Here is a 20,358-nt window from a genome sequence, read left to right on the forward strand (position 1 = left end):
CGATAACCCGCTAAGACCTATAAGAGGTGTAAAGGGGTTAAGTCAGGTGATCTTGCTGGCCACTGGCAGAACATCTGTTGCAATCCATAATTCAAATATCAACAATGGGTTATCATCGAATTCAGAAAATTATACAGATTTCAAAAATGCAATAGTATACAGGGTGTTTCATTATTTCGTAAAAATAGCTTGAGAAATAAAGAGAAACGGGGGGTGTACCATGACTCTGCGTCACCCGGTATATTTTCCCTACAGTGATTTATGGATATGATTGATATGTTTTCATCATTTGTAGAGGATTGTTGAAGTTCACTTGTTGTATTATTGATGAAGCTACTCAATGTAACGAAATCGAATCTTTGATTCCAATACAAGTAGGAATTGATAAATTTGTTCTGGTTGGTGATCCACAACAGTTGCCTGCCGTTGTCTGCAATAAAGTAAGTTTACATAAAATTTTATTTATAGATAGATAGATCTTTATTTAACTAGGATATCCTAATAATATACAAATCAACTAGAATGGTAGAAATAAAAAAAAGGTATGTGTTACATATTACAAGTTCAATAAAATATTTTTAAAGACATTACTACAAAAACAGCAACATTATACATTCGAAAAATTTCAATGCAACATGTAGAAAGATAAATTACATAATTATTTGAAATATATAGCGAACATTAGATGAATGGAATTATACAAATTACAGCTACAGGTAACAAAGACATAATACATATCATATTTGTACATTTAAAACAAATTTCTTCAGTTCATTTTTTAACATGTTCAGAGATGGGCTATTTTTAATTGCATTAGGTAATTAGGTAATCATTGAACGTATAAGCATAATATTAACGTTATATTTCTAATTATTCGTTTGTTTGATATAAATATGCCATATCAAGGATTTTTTGTTGCCTAAACAAGGGTTTATTGATAATCATATTTATCTTTTTCAGGAAGCCCAGAAGTTGGGTTATGGAAATTCATTGTTTTCACGCATTGATGATAATTTAAAAAATAAAAGAAATTCCCCTGTACAAATGCTCACTCATCAATATCGCATGAAGAGCGAAATATGTTATTATCCAAACAGAACTTTTTATGAGGGAAAGTTGAGATCCTACCCGGTGATACACAATCCAATAAAACCTGATCTCAAACCATATTTGATTTTCAATCTGACCCGAAACGAAAGCAGAGATACATCTGATTATGTTAATTCCGATGAAGTTCAAATGATTGGCGTTCTTCTGAAAACATTGAAGTCAATCGTGAACTCTGATTGTGAATATACAGTTGGCATCATTACTCCCTACAAGGCGCAAAAAGAGATGGTTTCCCGTGAAATATCTAATATAAGGTGAGATATTTGGTATGGATTAGGTTGTTTCAAAAGATTTGTCCGTTTTTATGATTCTACTTTAAACTGTAATATTTCGGTGAATACTTATCCAATTTGATTGAAATGAGCGCCATTTGAATCAGTGCACTTTTTGCCAATATAACTCAAGTCGCGTAATTCCGTCAGTATAAAAATTGTGTGCTGGGGATTCGATGAAGTCGATGAAGGCCGTTTTTTGCCTGGTCCTGATTGGCGAAGGCTCTACCGATGAGAAAGTTATCGAATTGCATAAAAAGATGGCAGTCGGTTGGTGAAAGGTCTGGGGAGTAAAGTGGGTGAGGCAGAACTCTGACACTCAATTCGTTCAATTTTCGGATGACGGACGGGCGTTGTCGTGGAGCAGGATCGGAACTCTTCTGCTGACCAGTGATGGCTGCTGCTTACGCAGTATTTCAGTACATTTTGTCGATTTCCTCACAATAGGATTCTGCTGTAATGGTTTAGGAGGGTTGCAGAAAGTTATAGTGAATTACACCAGCTGCTGACCACCATAAAGTAACCATAATCTTTTTCTGGTGGGTGTTCGTCTTTGGGAAGTGCTGGGTGATTCATCGGTGTCCAATCACTGTCCTGAACGTCTCCTGTTGTCGTAGATAGAGAATCCACTAAAATCTCCGAAAGAAAATTTGACAAATCAACGTCAAACAGTGCGTTCATTAAGACTATCATTGTCAAATGGTAACAATAAAAATATTAACGTCACCAATATTTGTTGTATTGATTCGTTTTTGTGGTTGACTTGTTACAATTTTTTTCTGTTTTCCTACTTTTAAAAATGACAATTTCATTTACAAATATACTTCATATATTTTTAAATGATTTATTACCTCTTTAATACCATCTCAATAATCATATATGGGTATTCAGTATTAGCATTGATGAAGAAAAGTTATAAAATGTTGAAACCCAAAGAGAACTATGATTTTTAGAAAATCTATCAAATTTATCACTGAAGTGATAGATGTAATATGTTATGGTTATTAGATTATGGTGACCTTGACAATTGATTTTGCGAATAATTCTGCTACTTACTAGGTTAGGTTAGGTCCAAAGTGAGTGGGTCTATTCGACCTTCCACCGCAACCAGCAAGGGTTTATTGTGGCTCACACCTATTCACACTCAACCAAATAAACCCAGCTTCTTAACGAAGCCGATTAGAGTTCGGCAGAGCCGATTAGTTTGGCTCTGCCGAACTCTCAAAACCTGATTCGGTCCCCAGCGGGGCAGGCACAACGTATATGCTCTGCTGTTTCATCGTTAATGAGGTAGTCAGATAGTCAAGGTGCAAGATTTCCACCTTGATACCCGCGACAACCTTCCTATACGAGGGTTTTTGCACGTCAGCTACGCCTGACGATGCCTTAGATTCAACTGTGCAGGGCTTCTGTGTAAACTGTGCAGAGCTGTGGTGAATCATCATTTGAGCGCAAACGTTTGCTAACCTGCTCATAGGGGGTTTGTTCCTCCACTTGAGACAGATTCTGCGTACGCCGCTCAAGAATTTGGTGCAACACGGTTTTATAAGGTACCCTACTCTTGAGGAGACGATTCAGTCGTTTCCTGGCTGCACCGCCAAAACTTTTTTTTAGGTTCCGTTATTGGATCAGGAGTTGGGGAATTGAGAAGCTCTCACTCCTGAACTAAATTTACAGGGAGGTCAGTTGGAGTTATAAATTCGACATCCATCTCCTCTGTACACTCGCTTCCGAACTAAATTTACAGGAAGGTCAGTTGGAGTCGTAAACCTGACATCCATCTCCTCTGTAGACTCGTTCCTGATCTAAATTTACAGAGAGGTCAGTTGGAGTCGTAAGCTCGACATCTATCTCCTCTATAGATTCAGCGTCAGAAAGAATTTTTAAGTTTACTCTGTCCATAAAAGTCCCACGAGTAGCTAGGGAATGAAGGACAAACACGGCAGAGCTCCGCATTACTATGACAAGGCGATGCTACGACGAGAGGGCGCCTGGTATCTCGAAGGTTCCGTAGAGACAGCTGATAGGCTCAGTGTCATTCATCCTCTCGGCACGGATACACACACCATCGTTGGGATGCCATTTAGTTAGGGAATAGCAGAACCACAAGTAATTCTGTCATTCCCGTATCCAGCGGGGCTACTTGGAAGCAGGCATCGGATGTCCGGTTTGCTCAACCCCCACATCCCAAGCCAATACAGTCACCAAAACCATCATGCACAGTGGTTCAGGCAGTGAAAGATGAACAAGGACAGCCAACCCGCCTTAGTCTTAGATGTGCACTAAAAAAGGGTTTTCAAATATTTCAACTGGGGTGGCGCCCCCTGCCTGTGGAGGTAAAAGGGGTGCGTTTACATATAAAAATTCTCTTTTCATCACTTTCTCCGTACCGATAAATTTTTGGAGGCTTAAATTTTGTATGTGGGTTCGTTTTATATCTACAATATAAAACGATGCAATATTCGTCAAGTTGTGGACTGCTAAAGGCCGAATTCTTGTGAGCGACGCGAAATCGACCGTTTCGGATTCTCCTGTATACTTACTATGTGATACCTCTTGTAATAGAAAACAACCTTTTCTCTGCTAACTAATTATTTCACTTCCAGCATTTTTCGTTCTTTGCTTTGTCATCTACTTTCCATACAGAACTTTCCATTTGAAACATCATTTTTTTCAGGATGCCGTCCAAAGTTTGTGTCACTGTCAATACTGTCGACAGTTTTCAGGGACTGGAAAATGACATAATCATCATCTCCTGTGTGAGATATACCACCAATTACTTCCTTCAAAATGAGCGTAGATTGAATGTGGCGCTTACTCGTGCCAAACAAGCTCTGTATATAATTGGAAATTATACTCTATTCAAGGTAAGCACCATCTTCAGTTTTTATTATATTATTTCGTGTATCAACTAATTATTTGATTCCTATCTTGTTTTAATTCAGCAGCCTCATACTTCTCAGCTTCTCTCTATCCTTGTCTTTTTTCTTCTAAAGATACAGTGTTTTTATGAAAAATCATCGTAGTAGAGAATCGCCGAACACGCAAACCACTTCAACTTTTATGACTCTCAATAACAAACTAAACATGCTAAATAGCTGAAACTTCGAAAAATGGTTGAGACAAGTGCACCAACATAATGAAATTTGAAAAATCGCTAATCGAATATTTTTTTAACTCTGATGATTATTTGTTCAATCTGTGAATTTCATGTGTACTTTGTGTGTGTAATGATGTTTTTTCGTGTACTGTGATTTTGGTTGAGTATTTCCATACAATAAATGATTGTCAAAATTACAAATGAAAATTACTGTTATCCTTAATAAGGGCAGCACCGGATCTTCAATGTTTTTGGGCGAGGCAAAAACTGAAAAATACCGCCACCGCCAACGTTTTATTTTTACCTTTATCATCCTCATAATTTGAGCTATCAGATGTCCACTAATTGAATGACACGGGCATATGCCTTCCGGAAATAATGCATCCATCGCTGTTCTTAGTATGTTGAGCCTATCTATTTACAGACATATTGACATGAACGTGTAGGATATATACAGCGTGACTCACGGTCGATGGTAGGTTAGACGTTTCTGGAAAACGCAAAGCATGATTTTTCTGAAAATTTCACCTCTCACATTTCCTTACCTGTTCTATCGATCTAAAATATTTTCAGCATTGCGGCGTTGCCACTTCCATCAAAAAGTCCGAGCAACTTATTTTTTTTTAATGGAACACCCCGTATATTAATACATTTTTGGAATCGCTCTGGTATTTTAATACTTTTTTTTTGATAATGTCCTATACCTATCTCTATCTGTTTTCGAGATAAAAAGTAAATTGTGCTAAATATGGTCCAAAACAAAGCCTTAATTGAAATTAAGTACATCAGTACTCTCAATTCATGAAAAGTTGATATTTTGATGATAGTTTGGACAAACTCGAAATATTCAAATAACACCAAGAAATCGACTCCATATCACAGGGCGTGATATGCATAAAAGTAGTCAAAAGTTCATTTTTTCAAATGAAACCCCTTGTATATTACTCGGTAAATTGAAAGATGGTGAAAAATGCTTCAAGATGATATATCATGTCCCATACCTAAATAGTCAAGTTTTTTCAATAAAGTCGCTTCTTCTAGATACTTTTTTTTAGAATTTGGATTTAGGTAGCAGTGGAATTATCAAGCTTATAGCAGTTCGGTTACTTTTATAAGTAATTTACAAAGAGTTATCGACGGTGTTTCGAATCATCTTCCAAAATGAATGTAAATGTCGATTATTCAAACGAAGTTCTTATGAAATTATTCATCATATACGTACAGTGTGATCAAATCATTGCCAGAACTTGTATAGAAAATTCAACCAAATGTATCCTGAATTACCACCAATGAACGAGAGGAAGTTGGTAAGATTACAAAATAATTTCCTTAACTATGGCTCCATGTTAAAAGCGCCTTCAACATTACCAAAACCTGTTACTTCAAATGAGGACAATAATGTTAACGTTTTGGCATATTTTTATGCATATCCAGAAGCTTCCATTCGCAGTGCAGAAAAAGATTTAGGTGTATCACATGCTTCAGTACAACGAATTTTGAAAAATCACGGAATGCATCCGTATAAATTTACCAAAGTTCAAGCTCTAAAAGCAGAAGACTTCGAACGTAGAATGCATTTTTGTGAATCCCTTTTGATTCATACACAGGAAGATCGGGAATTTTCGTCAAAAATAATTTGGAGCGACGAATCAAAATTTACGAGGGATGGTATTTTGAATAAACATTTTTGGGCTGATCATAATCCTCATGTTACAAAAGAAATGGGTTTTCAAGAAAAATTTGACCTGAATGTTTTCTGTATTCTGAAGAACAATAAAATTAGCTTTTTTATTTATGAAGACACACTGAATGCAGAGAGATATCTCCAAATATCAAGGACGACTGTAACCGATTTTCTTGAAAATTTGCCTTTAGAGGAATATAGGAATTCGTGGTTTCAACTGGACGAAGCGCCAGCTCATTCCACCTAGGAAGTTTCCAGGAAACTTGACGAACTTTCGACGATCGTTGGTTTAGGCGTTTAGGGCCGTGGGATTGGCCACCGAGATAACCCGATCTCACGCCACTTGACATTTTTTATGGGGGGTTTTAAAAGAAAGGGTATACAGTACTCCAGTGCCTACCAAAGAAGAATTACGACGGCGAATAGTGCGGAGTATTGAAAATCTGGATCCCCAGGAAATTGAAAAAGCAACCACAAGTCGCGTACAAAAAAACATTTTAAAGTGTTTGAAATGTAACGGACAACATTTTCAGCATTTATTGTGAAAATGTGATATTTTGTTTACAATTTTGTTATTTTGAATCATCCTATTCTGTTATTGTCTGTACTTTCACATGTTTTAGCCCACAAAATCTTACTTTTTACCTAGAAATGACTGATTTTTGGTACAGTTGTTCCCTGGAAACTTTGAGCCATAGTTAAAGAAATTATTTTGTAACCTTACAAACTTCCTCTCGTTCATTGGTGTTAATTCAGGATACATTTGGTTGAATTTTGAACTTCGTTCATGTGTATAATAAATAATTTCATAAGAACTTTGTTTGAATAATCGATATTTGCATTCATTTTGGAAGATGATTCGAAACACCGTCAATAACTCTTTGTAAATTACTTATAAAAGTAACCGAACTGCTATAAGCTTGATAATTCCACTGCTACCTAAATCCAAATTCTAAAAAAAATGTTTCTAGAAGAAGCGACTTTATTGAGAAAACTTGACGATTTAGGTATAGGGACATGATATATCATCTTGTATCCAAATTCACAACTACCCGTAGTGTACATAACAAAAAGCCCCCAGGTTATCCGTCCATTCCGGTAGAACAACATGTGCAAATAATTGGTGTGATAGAGTATATCCTGAACAGTCTACTTAGAATAAGTCTACTTATTCCGTCGCAAATGTTTGTGAGGAGACTTTTGAAGAGGAATAGGTATCATCCATACAAAATTAAAATGATACACCAAGTAACTGAAGATGACCCTGATCGAAGAACAGAATTCTGCCAAATCATGACGGAAACCATTGCAAGGCATCCTACCTATTTCCACAATATTTGTTTTAGTGACGAATGTCCTTTTTTTAAACGGCAATGTTCACAGACAAAATTGCCGTTATTGGAGTGATACCAACCCTCACGTTTTCCGGGAAACATACCCAATATCAAGAAAAAATTAACATTTTGGCAAGAATATTCGGAAACCATATTGTAGGACCTCTATTTATTGATCAAAATTTAACAGGGGAACTGTATTTGAACAGATCCTGCTTCAGTTTTGTACCATATACGCCAGAAAATAATAAATATTTGTAGAAATAGAAACATTTGTGTTGGAAAATGTTCGGTGTGAAATATCGGATAGGCTGTTCATATGTCAAGAAGTTCAAGGCAACCTTTTCGAGCATCTTCTGAACTGACCTCAAGCTTATTACTTCATATTATGTAGTTAAATGTCATGAAACTCCCAAGATGGCGCCCAGTCGCCATCTGTCAATTTCACTTCAAAATAAAGTATTCATGCAATAATTTCATTATCCTGCATTTCAATTTTTTGAGTTGACCCGTTCAAAAATAAAAGGGGGGGGGGAAGTGTTGACATTGAATTTAAAATGCATCCCGAAACTAATTTTAAATATAAGTCTATGAATTTAGTAATCTTAAGTTGCTTTTGTTTTAATTTTCAGAATTGTAAACCACTGTATGACCTTCGAGAAGATGCTAAAAGAAGAAAATGTCTCTTAGACATTACTGATAATCCTAAACATATTCAGTCAGTACATAAATTCATAGTGATGGATTAAGAGGCATTGCTGTGATATTGCTCATTAGTCATTTGTGTGGAATGGTAAGGTAACATCTGAGAAATAATTGTTATACAGGAGAATCTCACTAATCCGGCACTATTAAAAACCAGTGGGTTCCGGATTATTAGAATGTTCTGATTACTGGAATATAGAGAAAAAAATCATAATAAATTTATGTTTCCATTTACTTGACATTTCTAACAACACATTATTTTCACATTAAAACAACAGGTAAATAGTACGCACGTGCACGTGATAAGTTTTGAGGTCAGTGTTGCCGCAAGCTATTTTTTCATCAAGGTAGCCTTATGAAATCCACATTCACATGATAACACCAATCACAGTGACTTATTGACGTATGTCTATGATTGTCGTTATTTTTAATATAATAAATTTTTTTTGCGATTTTTTTGACGATCACATGTCACATAAAAGAAAATATAAAACATTTTACAATATTTACTGAATAAATATTTCATTGGAAAGTATAATGACAACATATTATAACATAATAAAAAAAAATTATATATTATTAAACGAAACACCATAAATATAGGAACTCAACAAAAATTAAATTCTAACTTAACAATCTCAAATAAAGGAACTGAACAAATAAAATACAACATAATATGAAAGTGAATTTCACTAGTTCGGACTTCCATTGTCTACTATATAAAATGATTTGAAATCCCTGAAACATATAAAAAAGAAGAATTAAAAATGCTACGGATAGTGTTACCGGATCTGAAGCAGAATCCGTAGAGCCTTACGAAAACCAGGCCACCAAACGCGGACTGCGATTCCAAGAATTGCATTTACCGGATACCCTGTGAATGCGGAAAATCCTATATTGGTGAAACTAAGAGGCCATTGAATGTTCGCATTGCCGAGCATAAGAAACACACACAGAGAGGGGAAACCAGCAAATCAGGAATAGCAGACCATGTTTGGACCCATCAACACAAAATCGAGTGGTCCCAAGCTGAGATCTTTCACAGAGAGGAACATTGGTTTAGGAGAAAATTCAAGGAAGCCGCATACATGTTGTCCAACAACGTATTTAGCCAAGCCAGCGTTGAAATACGCAACATATGGAAATCCATCATCAAGCGAAAAAGGACCAACTCCCGCCAAACGGTCATCTCCCACGGAACCAGTGAAGCGGAAAATGGAAAGCGGGGATAAGTGAAAGTACTCGAACGACCTATAAATAGTCATCTTTTGGAGGAATCAGTCCAGTCATCACCCGAAGACGATTGTAGATACTAACAATCGAAACGTCGTGAACTAACGTGACTTGGAATCTCTCCACTTTTTATTTTTATTTTTGTTTTCATTTCTTTATTTTTTTTTAATTATTCAATGGTTCCATTTTTACTTGTATTTTATTTCACTATTATTTCATTTCAGGTTTATTTTGCTTAATATAATTGTTATTTTCAGCTATTCGTTTTTAATTATTCTCTTTTAGTTATTTCAGGGATTTCAAATCATTTTATATTAGTAGACAATGGAAGTCCAAACTAGTAAAATTCATCATGAAACATTGTCAATCACTTTCAAACAAATAATATGAAAGTATTCACTTAACTTTCTCTTTAATAAATCCGCAGATGGAGTCCATGTAAAGCAAGTATCATTATTGAGTAATTCTTTTACCTGTAAAACACTACAAGTATCAACATCTAACCTGTTGCGAATTTTGGATTTTAATAGAAATAATTGAGAAAAACTTGTTCTGCTGCATCAGAAGCATTAGGTAATGATAGGATTTTTTCCACTAGAATAAAAAGATTGGAAATAATGGGTCACAGGTGCCATTTTCAGCCTTAAAAATATTTTTCCAGAATTCTTCAAAGGAATTCAAATCGATTTGCTTGAAATGGTTCATATCAGCAAGCAAACACCATTCGAAATTAAGTTTTTCAATATCTGTCTCAAGATTTGGAAAGAAAGTGGTAGTATCATTTACAGTACTTCCTATTTCTCCAGACACAGCTGTTTTTGGATCAAAGTTTGATACATATTCCATACAAAGAGTACTCGGTTCGAGTATCGCGGTAAATTCAAAATCAAACCTCAAATATTTGTTAATTTCATCAATTTTTATTTTACATTTTTTTGCTTTATATCTGTAGTAGATTTACTTGAGGGGAGCGAGAGGGGAAATTAATTTCATGAGGTGTAGAACTACCCCGTATGGGGTAGCTGTGACACCATTGTTTGAGGTTAGACTGCTAGACGACGCGGCAACGGAGCGCAAAAGCGTAGAGGGGCGAGGGAGACGCAGGGGGAGGGTGCCGGATTATTAGACGTATCGGTCTATTGAAGTGCCGGATTAGTGAGATCCTATTGTACAATCTATAATAGAAAAATGTGGTATAGTCTATCCATTCCCAATTGGAACGGCAAAAAAAATAAGAGCACTACGAGGGGTGTTCATAATCACTGCCCGGCAAATGGAAAATGTATATACTACCAGTGCTTTTATGTTCAAAGCGTCCCTGGTACAGTCATAAACATTTCTTGCCTGTGGCCCCTAGTCGCCCAGATAGTTAGTAAACGTGCTATCAAATGTAGTTGAGGAATAAAGGCTTGGCTAGCTGGCCTGGCTGAATATTAATTTTTTGTCCATTTCACAATATTTCTTTATCAGTGCCGTGTGTTCGTGGGGTTAGGTGAGGTAGTGAGTGGTTTTGCAAACCGATTTTTGAAAACTTTTTCTAAAGATCAATTACCCTAGCACCAAACTGATATTTTTGCACTCGACGCGCGTTTCGCTAACAAGGTGAGCATCTTCAGGAGAAGCAAATTGATACTGGATCTATAGACAAGGGTTAGTTGTTTATATACCTAAAGTTTTTTGGTCCGATGTGGACTTTGTTTGTTGAATGATGATTATCCTAATTGATTTTTCGGTAATTAACTAGTGGAACCACTACCTGCAAATTAATTTGTCAACAGTAGATTAAAAAGCGGACAAACTAATTTGCAGGTAGTGCAAGCGCTTTTTTATCTACTAATCCTAATCAATTAGGATAATCATCATTCAACAAACAAAGTTCACATCAGACCAAAAAACTTTAGGTATATAAACAGCTAACCCTTGTCTTTAGATTCAGTATCAATTTGCTTCTTCTGAAGATGCTAACCTTGTTAGCGAAACGCGCGTCGAGTGCAAAAATATCAGTTTGGTGTTATGGTAATTGATCTCTAGAAAAAGTTTTCAACTTCTACACCAAAGGTTCCAATCTCATCGTTTAAACCGATTCTTGTGAAAATCTTAGTGTTTTTGGTTACTTTCATCATAATGGCTTTCTGGAGACCTTTTGAAACAAATGGTAACATTACGTGTGAGGAATCTATGTCAATTGACAGGGATCCGGAATTTGAAAATAAGGATTTACATGTTCAAGTTCAGCGAGTAATTTCAAATATTCATGAATGCTTGAAGAAGGAAAACTCACACTTCACTGAATGCTATTGTGAATAGAATATGCGAGTTAACGAAACTATCTCATTTGACAGTTCTTCGAGTCATTAAAATAGGGAATGTCATTGACCATGCAATGAAACGAAAACAAAGGAGTAAAAAATTCGCAAACGTTGATGGTGTTACAAAAGATGTGATTCGGCGAACAATTTATGGTATATACCAAAAAAATGAAGTACCAACCTTGGAAATGATTTGGTATAAATTACTCGACTATCCCGATTACAATTACGAGGTGTCTTATTGTCTTGTGGTTTCAAATATAAAAAATTGAACAATCGGATGGTCATAATGGAATCGACACGCATTGTTCAACTCCGACAAGAATATTTGAGGCGAATGAAAAGCTACTGAGAATCCAGAAGACATATAATCTACCTCGACGAAACTTGGTTTGACACCCATGATGTTGTCAAATATGGCTGGGTAGACGAAACCAAGTATTGTGCTTTGAACACACCTTCTTCAATGGGAAAACGTGTTATAATTTTGCATGCCGGGAATGAAAGTGGTTTCGTACCTAACGCTTTGCTTCTGTCGGCCAAAAATATAAAAGATTCGTCTGCTGATTACCACGAAGATATGACTGCGGCTTAATTCGAAACCTGGTTCAGCGAGCAGCTTCTCCCAAATATTCCTCCAAACTCGGTTATTGTTATGGATAACGCTTCGTATCATTCTCGGTTATTGACTAAAATACCAAACAATAACACAAAAAAGCAGATATTGTTGATTTCATGCGAAATCATGACATGGAAATACCCGAAAAGATTCCAACGAAAAAGGTATTACTGGCGACCATAGAACAACGTAAATTCAAAAAAGAGTATATTATTGATTCGATGTGTGAAACACGTGGTCATATTCTGGTCATATTCTCTTACGTTTGCCTCCATATTATTGTGTGTTCAATCCAATTGAAATGGTTTGGGCAACAATGACAGAAAGCTTGCGGAAATGTAATCAGTCACCGACTTTGAATGCTGTGGTGCTTGACAATATAAGGCGAGTGGTGAATGAAGTAGGTAATAAGTGATGTGTGGAAGAACTGTGGGGCCCACGTTATAAAAGAAGAGAACAAATATGTGCAAAGTTCCATAAATCCGATCGTTATTCAACCCGATGATGATTCCACCTCATCCGAATATAGCGAAAAAGAATTTTGATTTTTCTAGCAATTTTGTTGGCCTCTATTATTTTGTAAATATATGTTTGACGAGAATTCGGTGTGATTATTTGTGTTTTCATTGTATTTTAGAGTTTTTGATTCGGAAATCAACTACCTTAAACTTCGAAGTTTTTCATAATTACCCATGGTGGAAAAATTTAGTTGAGATAACTCTTTCATTAGGTGATCAATTGCTATGATTGTAAGAATAAGTAACTGAAAAACTACCGCTGAAAAATAATATGCCGACGCCTATGTCGAGGCAGGAATTCCTTCTCTGTGCTGTTCCAATTGGTATTGGAAATACTATACCAATCATTATGAAAATGTTTTTTTTTTCATTTCTGTGAAAAAAACTCACTGTAGATAGTTAACAAACATTCGAATATTCGTAACAATGGTTACTTATGGCAATAATCAATATTTTTCTCAGCCTGACGTTTGAATTACAATAACTAAATGTGGTCCTCACGAATAGTGTTGAAGTTGAATTTGAAATGGATTCTGAAACCAATTTCAACATTGAATTCAGTAATCTGAGCTGTTTTTTTTTTAACTTTCAGAATTGTAAATCACTGTATGACCTGTGAGAAGATGCCAAAAGAACAAAATGTCTCTTGGGCATTGCCGATACACTGGAAATTACGAATCGAAGAATTGAAAGACATTGCTGTGATATTTATTATTAGTTATTTTTGTGGAACATGAGTTTTTTAAATACATTTATCCACAATCGGAAGAAATTTAAAAGTCTAAAATAGAAACAGTTACGACACATTACTGATTTTGCCCTGAAAAGTTGGACTGATAAGAATGGGTTCGTTGAGTAAGAAAAACGATTACAAAATTCAAGGATAGAGGTTTGGGTTTCGTCTGAAATATTATCACATTCGAAATCTGGAAGGACTAATATATAAAATAGAAAATTACAGGACGGCATTTTTCGGATTCGGTGGAATTGAAAATTTGAATTTAATTGTATGAAATGAAGAACTAAAAACTAATTTGTAAATAAATGAATTATTGTGATATGAACATGGTGAAGTAGGAAAAGAAAATAAACTATCAAACTGGGGTTATTCATAATAAGTAAAATGTTGAAACTGTTATAATTTACAAAACGGAAATAAAATGTAATGTTAGAAAATATATTCAATAACAAATTATTATGTTATTTTTAGCATAGTATCTCGTATACAAATAGCCACAATGAAGGTTTCTTTCTTTGAGTGGTTGTATATCAAAATGAACTTCAAAGTCTGAAGGTATTATCTCATTGACAAAAAATACTGAACATGTTCACAACTAAAAATACAGGCATGAATACATATAAGTAAATTATATATTCACGACAAAAAATTACCAAAAATAAGGTTGGGCACTACAAGTATGGCTTGATACCTCATTCAAATTTAGAGATTTGTCAAATAATGACAATAATAACAATTTATTTTTCCAAGAAACAATACAATGTTTATAGTAGGGGGAAAACAATAATTCAAAAGACTGACTATAAATTGAAATACAATACACAGATTTAGAAAACACAAAAATCTTGAATCTAATTATGGAAAATATAAACAGTACAAACTGAATGCAAAACAATACATGTTGAGCAGAGAGGGAAATGGGAATAAAACAACCACACTTGTTTGCTGTTCGATCTCGACTACACTTTATTTAAAAAAAAACAAACATTGTTGCCAATATAACAATTCAATATTGCCAACGACATACATTATTACAGTTTGATGTCAGAAACCAACAATACAAATATGAATTGGCAGGGGTATATTTTTAGGAAAGATTAATTTTTGGTTTTGGCTTTCTACTTCCCCATCTTCATAAAAGAAATGTTGGAATCTTGCAATGGAAACAATGAATTTTGAAACAATTGTTTTTAACAAAGGTGTGCAGATTATGCAAATGAATTACTTTCAGACACAAACTGGATGAAAAAGCCTCTTGAAACAACTACTTTCATATAAACATTGAATTACAGGACAGAAAAAATATTTTCGAAACAACTACTTTGATATGAACATTGAATTATATAAAAAAAAATGTTTTTCCTATTCAGTTAGTACTCCAAACATTCGTTATGGAGTTGAATCAGATATAATTCACAGGATTGCTACACAATATTGTACAGTTGACTCGCCATAGTCTGACACTACGGGACCGCAGGGGTGTCGGATTACCAAAGATTGGCTCTTTTTACTTGAATTTGCAGTGTATAAGTTTGGAAATCTAGTTAACGATGAATTTTTATGTACCAAATATTTGACTAGAAAAGATTCATAATATGTAATGAGGTCAGGCTTTAGTTTTTACAAAAGACTACCGTTGGACTACCGAGCGTGTTGGATTATCGCGTGTCAACTATATATGAAAGAGGTAAAATTTCACTTACACGGAACACTTCACACCTAATGCCGGACATCGACGTTTCGGAATAAGACGCTTGCCTTATCGCCTCATCAGTATCACAAAATGAAGCACTCCATTCATGAAATTATGACTCCATGTCACGAATGAGTTAAATCTACTCATGTCATTGATGACAGTACGTAATGACATTCATTCGCTTATTTGTTTCAATCGCAGCCATTTAAATTGAAAGTATATATTTTTATGAGAGATACGTTTTGGAAAATGTCATATTTATATGTTTGATTTATTTTTATACATATAAATTAAAAGATTATAAAAATATAATTGACATTCCGAAAAAAAGTTCAGTTGAGTGGATAATTTTAAGGAAGTATTTTTTGAATAATTTCAAATTCACTTAAGTAATTTTTACTGCCTGTTCCACAACCCGATATTCCATATTCTAGTTGTGATTGAACCGGAGTAAAATAAAGTATATTGAGATGGTGAATACTCGAGGTTTATTTGAATATTCAAATTTCGGAACAAAAAATCACTAGTTTTTTGAGCAAGTAATTAATTTGATGATCCCATTTTAAATGTTAGTCAATCATTTTGCCCAAGTATTTGATATACTCAGCCTCAAGTATTTCAATACTTCACTAATTTTGAGTGGACCTAATTTTGGTACAGACTTTTGGCAAGAATTGAATGTTAGATATTTGCTTTTTTCAAAATTTATCGTTGATGAATTACTATCAAACCATAAGTTTAAAATCTGCTTGCACACTCAATTTTAAATTATACCAACTATATATTTACTATATACAATATTTTTAACATTAACATATATTTTAATAGTTTTGTGACTTTTATTAAAACAACGATAAAAATAAAAACAACAATAAAAATTAATTGGCGCTCCGGGGCGACTTCAATGATTCCAGTGGCGCATTTGCTTTTTCAGCTGCAGGAAACCCGTAAAATCCTGTAGCACCACATCATCTGAAGATCTTGATTTACCAATGTCCTCTCTCTTATAAAACAGGGAGTCACCAAAGGCTCCAATAGATTCAATGCATCGCCATGAACACTTCGTGATACGACTATCGTCAAACTTAAACCAGTCCGTTTCGTCTCTGACCAAGGCGTAATAATGACCAAATTCAACGCCAGAACCACAGTGAACAATGATTGCATGAATATTATAATAGTGGTCTGCTAGATTGAAATGTTCATCTATTTTGAACCTTCCAAAGAGTTTCTTGCTTGCGTCATAGGTTGAGTCTTGTTTGAAGATCATCAGTGTTATTAGATTGACTGGTGCCTCAGCTATACTTGTTTCCTGATAACAGTCAGTTAGTTTGGCGCATGTTTGGCAAAACAGTCCATCATTACCTGTTGAAAATTCCATTTTCAGATGATTTAACAATAAGCTTTTTACGGACTGGTTATTAGTCATATTAGGAAAAGCTAGATGAAGTTCCAGAAATTCACATAAGTTTTCGCTACCTCTTGAACACATTTACTACAAAGTAAACAAGTGAGGATTTTTCCAGCAAAAGATTTTTTGTTTTGTGACAATTTACTGTTAATTTATAAATTTTTGACTCTCTCTTTGTTTCAATTGTAACCAGCTTATCAAATTTCTCATTTCTCACAATTATTTGTTTTACAAATCAGTTTTTTGTGTTGATAACAAATGCAGTTTATTGAGTCAATTTGCTGTCGACAGAGATCTGTTGCCTTTGTTACATATTTCTTCAGTATTGAAACTTCTTGGACTTGTCATTCGGATGTATTATAGTACAATTCCATTAAAGTAAGCTCTAAATTCTCAGAAGTATTATTGCATCAAAACAAAAACATCAGTCATTCCTGAGAATTTAGTGCCTACTGGAATAGTATATAATAAAATATGGATTCTCTAAAGTTGTATTAGTTGCTTCAGAACTGTTTCTATTGCAAGGAGGTTTCAAAATCTCATTTTTGGGTCTCTTACAGCATACTTACCGATTATTTCTGTTTTGTTTGCATAATGTGTAGTACTGCTAAGAATCACACATTAAACTGTCAGACTTCGTCAATTCCTAGGTCCTAAAAGACTTTGTTGATTTTAGGGGATTCACTTCAGCCGGTTGAACACTCATTTCAAACCCCACCTCATCTGCTACTTTTTTAACCGATTTTTTTTTGGTCCCATAATTTTCCATTTTATTATAAAAGTCTTGAGATAATATTTCAAAGTTCTAACATTCAACAATCAACCGTCAATTTCGTTGTGGAAACGCGCGTCGAGAATAGTGTTGAATTTTGGTGATTGGAAAAAGTACTAGTTTTTGATTCATTCTACGCCATAGATTCCAGTTTTAATTTTTATTTTTTTTAAATTGTATTCTGAATTTTTTTACAATGTTAATCGGGAAAAAACATTCCTGAAGTGTATTTTTAATTATTCCAGAAGACGAGGTTATTCAATAATTTCAAGACTATTTCTCCGCCAAAGAACTCCACTTTTGATAATTTAACAACTTTTTGGGGTAAGTCAGTGTCGGTTCATTCTATAGCTGTACATATTTTCTTAAAACTTTTTCAAATCATAGAAAATCAAATTACCCAAAAAAACAGCCAAAACATTCTGATATATAAGCGGGTTTTAGTTATTTATATTGAATTTTGTAGCTGTAAGACTCGATTCCACATGTTACCTTAAAAATTGTAAAATTATTTTTGTACTGTATAAATTGTGCCATAATATTGTTATAAAACTCATCTGCTTCCTCACTAAATATAAATGAATAAAATATAATTAATTAATGCTATCCGATAAAGTGCAAGTTGTTATGAAGTTATGTTTTTATAAAATTCTGCAAAATCTTTAGTGAGAAATTCAATGATATTTTCATGAACGACTGAAAGGAAATTTCATTGTTGTATTGATTTGTTTTATATTGTTATCTATTACTTTTACTATTGATTTTTGTCCTTATATGAATTTGTGAAATGTCTTAGTTTAATTTGATATAAATTGACAAAAATTAAGCATGTAATATATCCAAAACTGTTGAATCGTCATATATTAAATCATTCAAATCACTCATATTAATCATTTACTCACTTTTACTTAACACTAGCGACCGCTCCGCACGGTGCAATGCTGTTACTAAATATACTACAGAATGTCTTTATATACAACGTTCAGAGCTTTTTTGTCAGTAAACAATACAAACATGTATTCTTTAGGGGTTACTCTTGAAAGAGCGACATAATTGACCGGTACCGCCGCAACCACTATGTCCCTGCATTTTAAATCTGTCATATCTTCGAAAATATTCAATCCAATCACATACTGTAAGGAGCCATATTGATCACATTATGGACAGATAAGATAAAGGATATATTAAAGATGATTTTATTAACGCATCTTTTTCCCCCGCGTCTTACTTGGAGTATTCAGAAATTATTTTTTACTGTACATCTGGAACATAAAACGAACCTACATACAAAATTTCAACCTCCGAAAATATACGGGTATGGACGCGCCTTTTTCCCCTTCGGCTGGCGCCCCGGTTGGAATGTTTAAAACTCCTTTCCTATTGCACATCTACAATATAAAACAAACCTACATACAAAATTTCAGCCTTCAAAAATATACCGATGCAGAGAAATAGTGATGAAAAGGTAACTTTATTTTATGAACGCCCCTGGCACCCCAGTTGGAATATTTAATAAAACCTTTCTTATTGCACATATATATTTATCATCTCTGTTTCTCCGTACTAGTAAGACCTAGAAAGCTAAAATTTGGTATACAGGGTGTAATTGAATATAAAGAAACTTCATTGGAGCATCCCTTGTTAAGATACAGTCCCTTAAAGGGGGTACATAAAATTTGTATAACAATTTTTTTCACAAGCACTGAAAAAGTTACAATATTGAAATTAACTTGACGTTTTGTACTACCAAAAAGACACTTAGCCAGTAATTTATTTGGTTTACCCCATGCTGTAAGGGGTGGAAAACGCAACTCCTAAAATTTATTTCCAATGTAACTTTTTGTCTTATTATTTGTTTACCATTTAAAAATTGATTTCCTCCGATAGCCTGTTCCATTCTAAACAAAAAATGTCTCTTGTGTTTTTTGCCCAAAATAAACCAGTTCGCAGCAAAAAATTATTTTACGAACAACTACAGAGATACATCGTCATAAATGCGAACTGGATTTATTGTTATTTTGTAGTTAGTACCTGCATTAAACGATTAAAGGGTAATAAACAAAACTAATTCATTAATAACAAAACACGACATGTAGAAATCATAATAAATGTTCAATATGTCTACCTTCAGACATTACGCATGCGTCTAGACGTCGGCGCATTGAGCCACGTATTCGCTTAAATATTCCTGGAGTCTCTCTGATTACCCTGCACGCATCGATGATGCGGTTTCTTAAGTCCTCTACATCGCGAACAGGAGTACGATAAACCAAATGCTATAAATGGCCCCTAATAGAGAAATCGAGAGGATTGAGATCCGGGGATCGAGCGGGCCAGTTCTGTGGTCTTCCTCGACCTATCCACTGATTTGCATATGTTTCAGTTGAATGCTGAAGTGCTACTTGACTAAAATGCATAAAAAACATATCCCTTCTGACGCCCAAAGGAACTTCCTCCAGCAGTACTGGATGCACTTCTCTTAAAAGTTGAACGTATGCTTCACCATTTAATCGAGGAGGTAGAAAATGAGGCCCAATTAAATCATCCCCAATAACTCCGAGCCACACGTTAAGAGAAAACTGTTCTTGATGGTTAGTTTCGACAATAGCGTGAGGGTTTTCATCAGCCCATATGTGGTAATTATGAAAATTAATAATCTTGTCCCGAGAAAAACTACATTCGTTTGTGAATTCTATCGTCTTCAGAGAGTCACAATTTCTTCTAATAATTTCCATCATACAATTGCAAAATTCAAGACGGTTCGGAAATTCTCGCGGTAACAGTGCCTGTACTCGTTGCAGATGGTAAGGGTATGAGAGTTGTTCTTTTAAAATTCGAAATACCGTCATATGATCA

General features: G+C 34.6%; 1 protein-coding gene across 7 annotated transcripts in view; it reads left to right on the forward strand.

The window, feature by feature from the left end:
* Nucleotides 1–14,902, forward strand: part of LOC111515856 (probable helicase senataxin) — a 53,290-nt gene extending 38,388 nt beyond the window's left edge. For 6 of the 7 annotated variants that reach the window (XM_074176287.1, XM_074176288.1, XM_074176290.1 and 3 more), the window contains 5 exons: nucleotides 296–440; nucleotides 961–1,364; nucleotides 4,060–4,249; nucleotides 8,133–8,293; nucleotides 13,477–14,902. In XM_074176287.1, the coding sequence (XP_074032388.1) occupies nucleotides 296–440; nucleotides 961–1,364; nucleotides 4,060–4,249; nucleotides 8,133–8,249 (856 nt within the window). In that variant the 3' untranslated portion in view covers nucleotides 8,250–8,293; nucleotides 13,477–14,902. Of the gene's footprint in view, nucleotides 1–295; nucleotides 441–960; nucleotides 1,365–4,059; nucleotides 4,250–8,132; nucleotides 8,299–13,476 lie in introns of all 7 variants that reach the window. The other variant, XM_074176286.1, reaches the window with a different exon arrangement.
* Nucleotides 14,903–20,358: the final 5,456 nt, after the last annotated feature.

The sequence above is a fragment of the Leptinotarsa decemlineata genome, unplaced genomic scaffold (genome assembly GCF_025532065.1).
Source record: "Leptinotarsa decemlineata unplaced genomic scaffold, Ldec_3_MD MMD2_tig00001719_RagTag_RagTag, whole genome shotgun sequence".
Classification (NCBI taxonomy): Eukaryota; Metazoa; Arthropoda; class Insecta; order Coleoptera; family Chrysomelidae; genus Leptinotarsa; species Leptinotarsa decemlineata.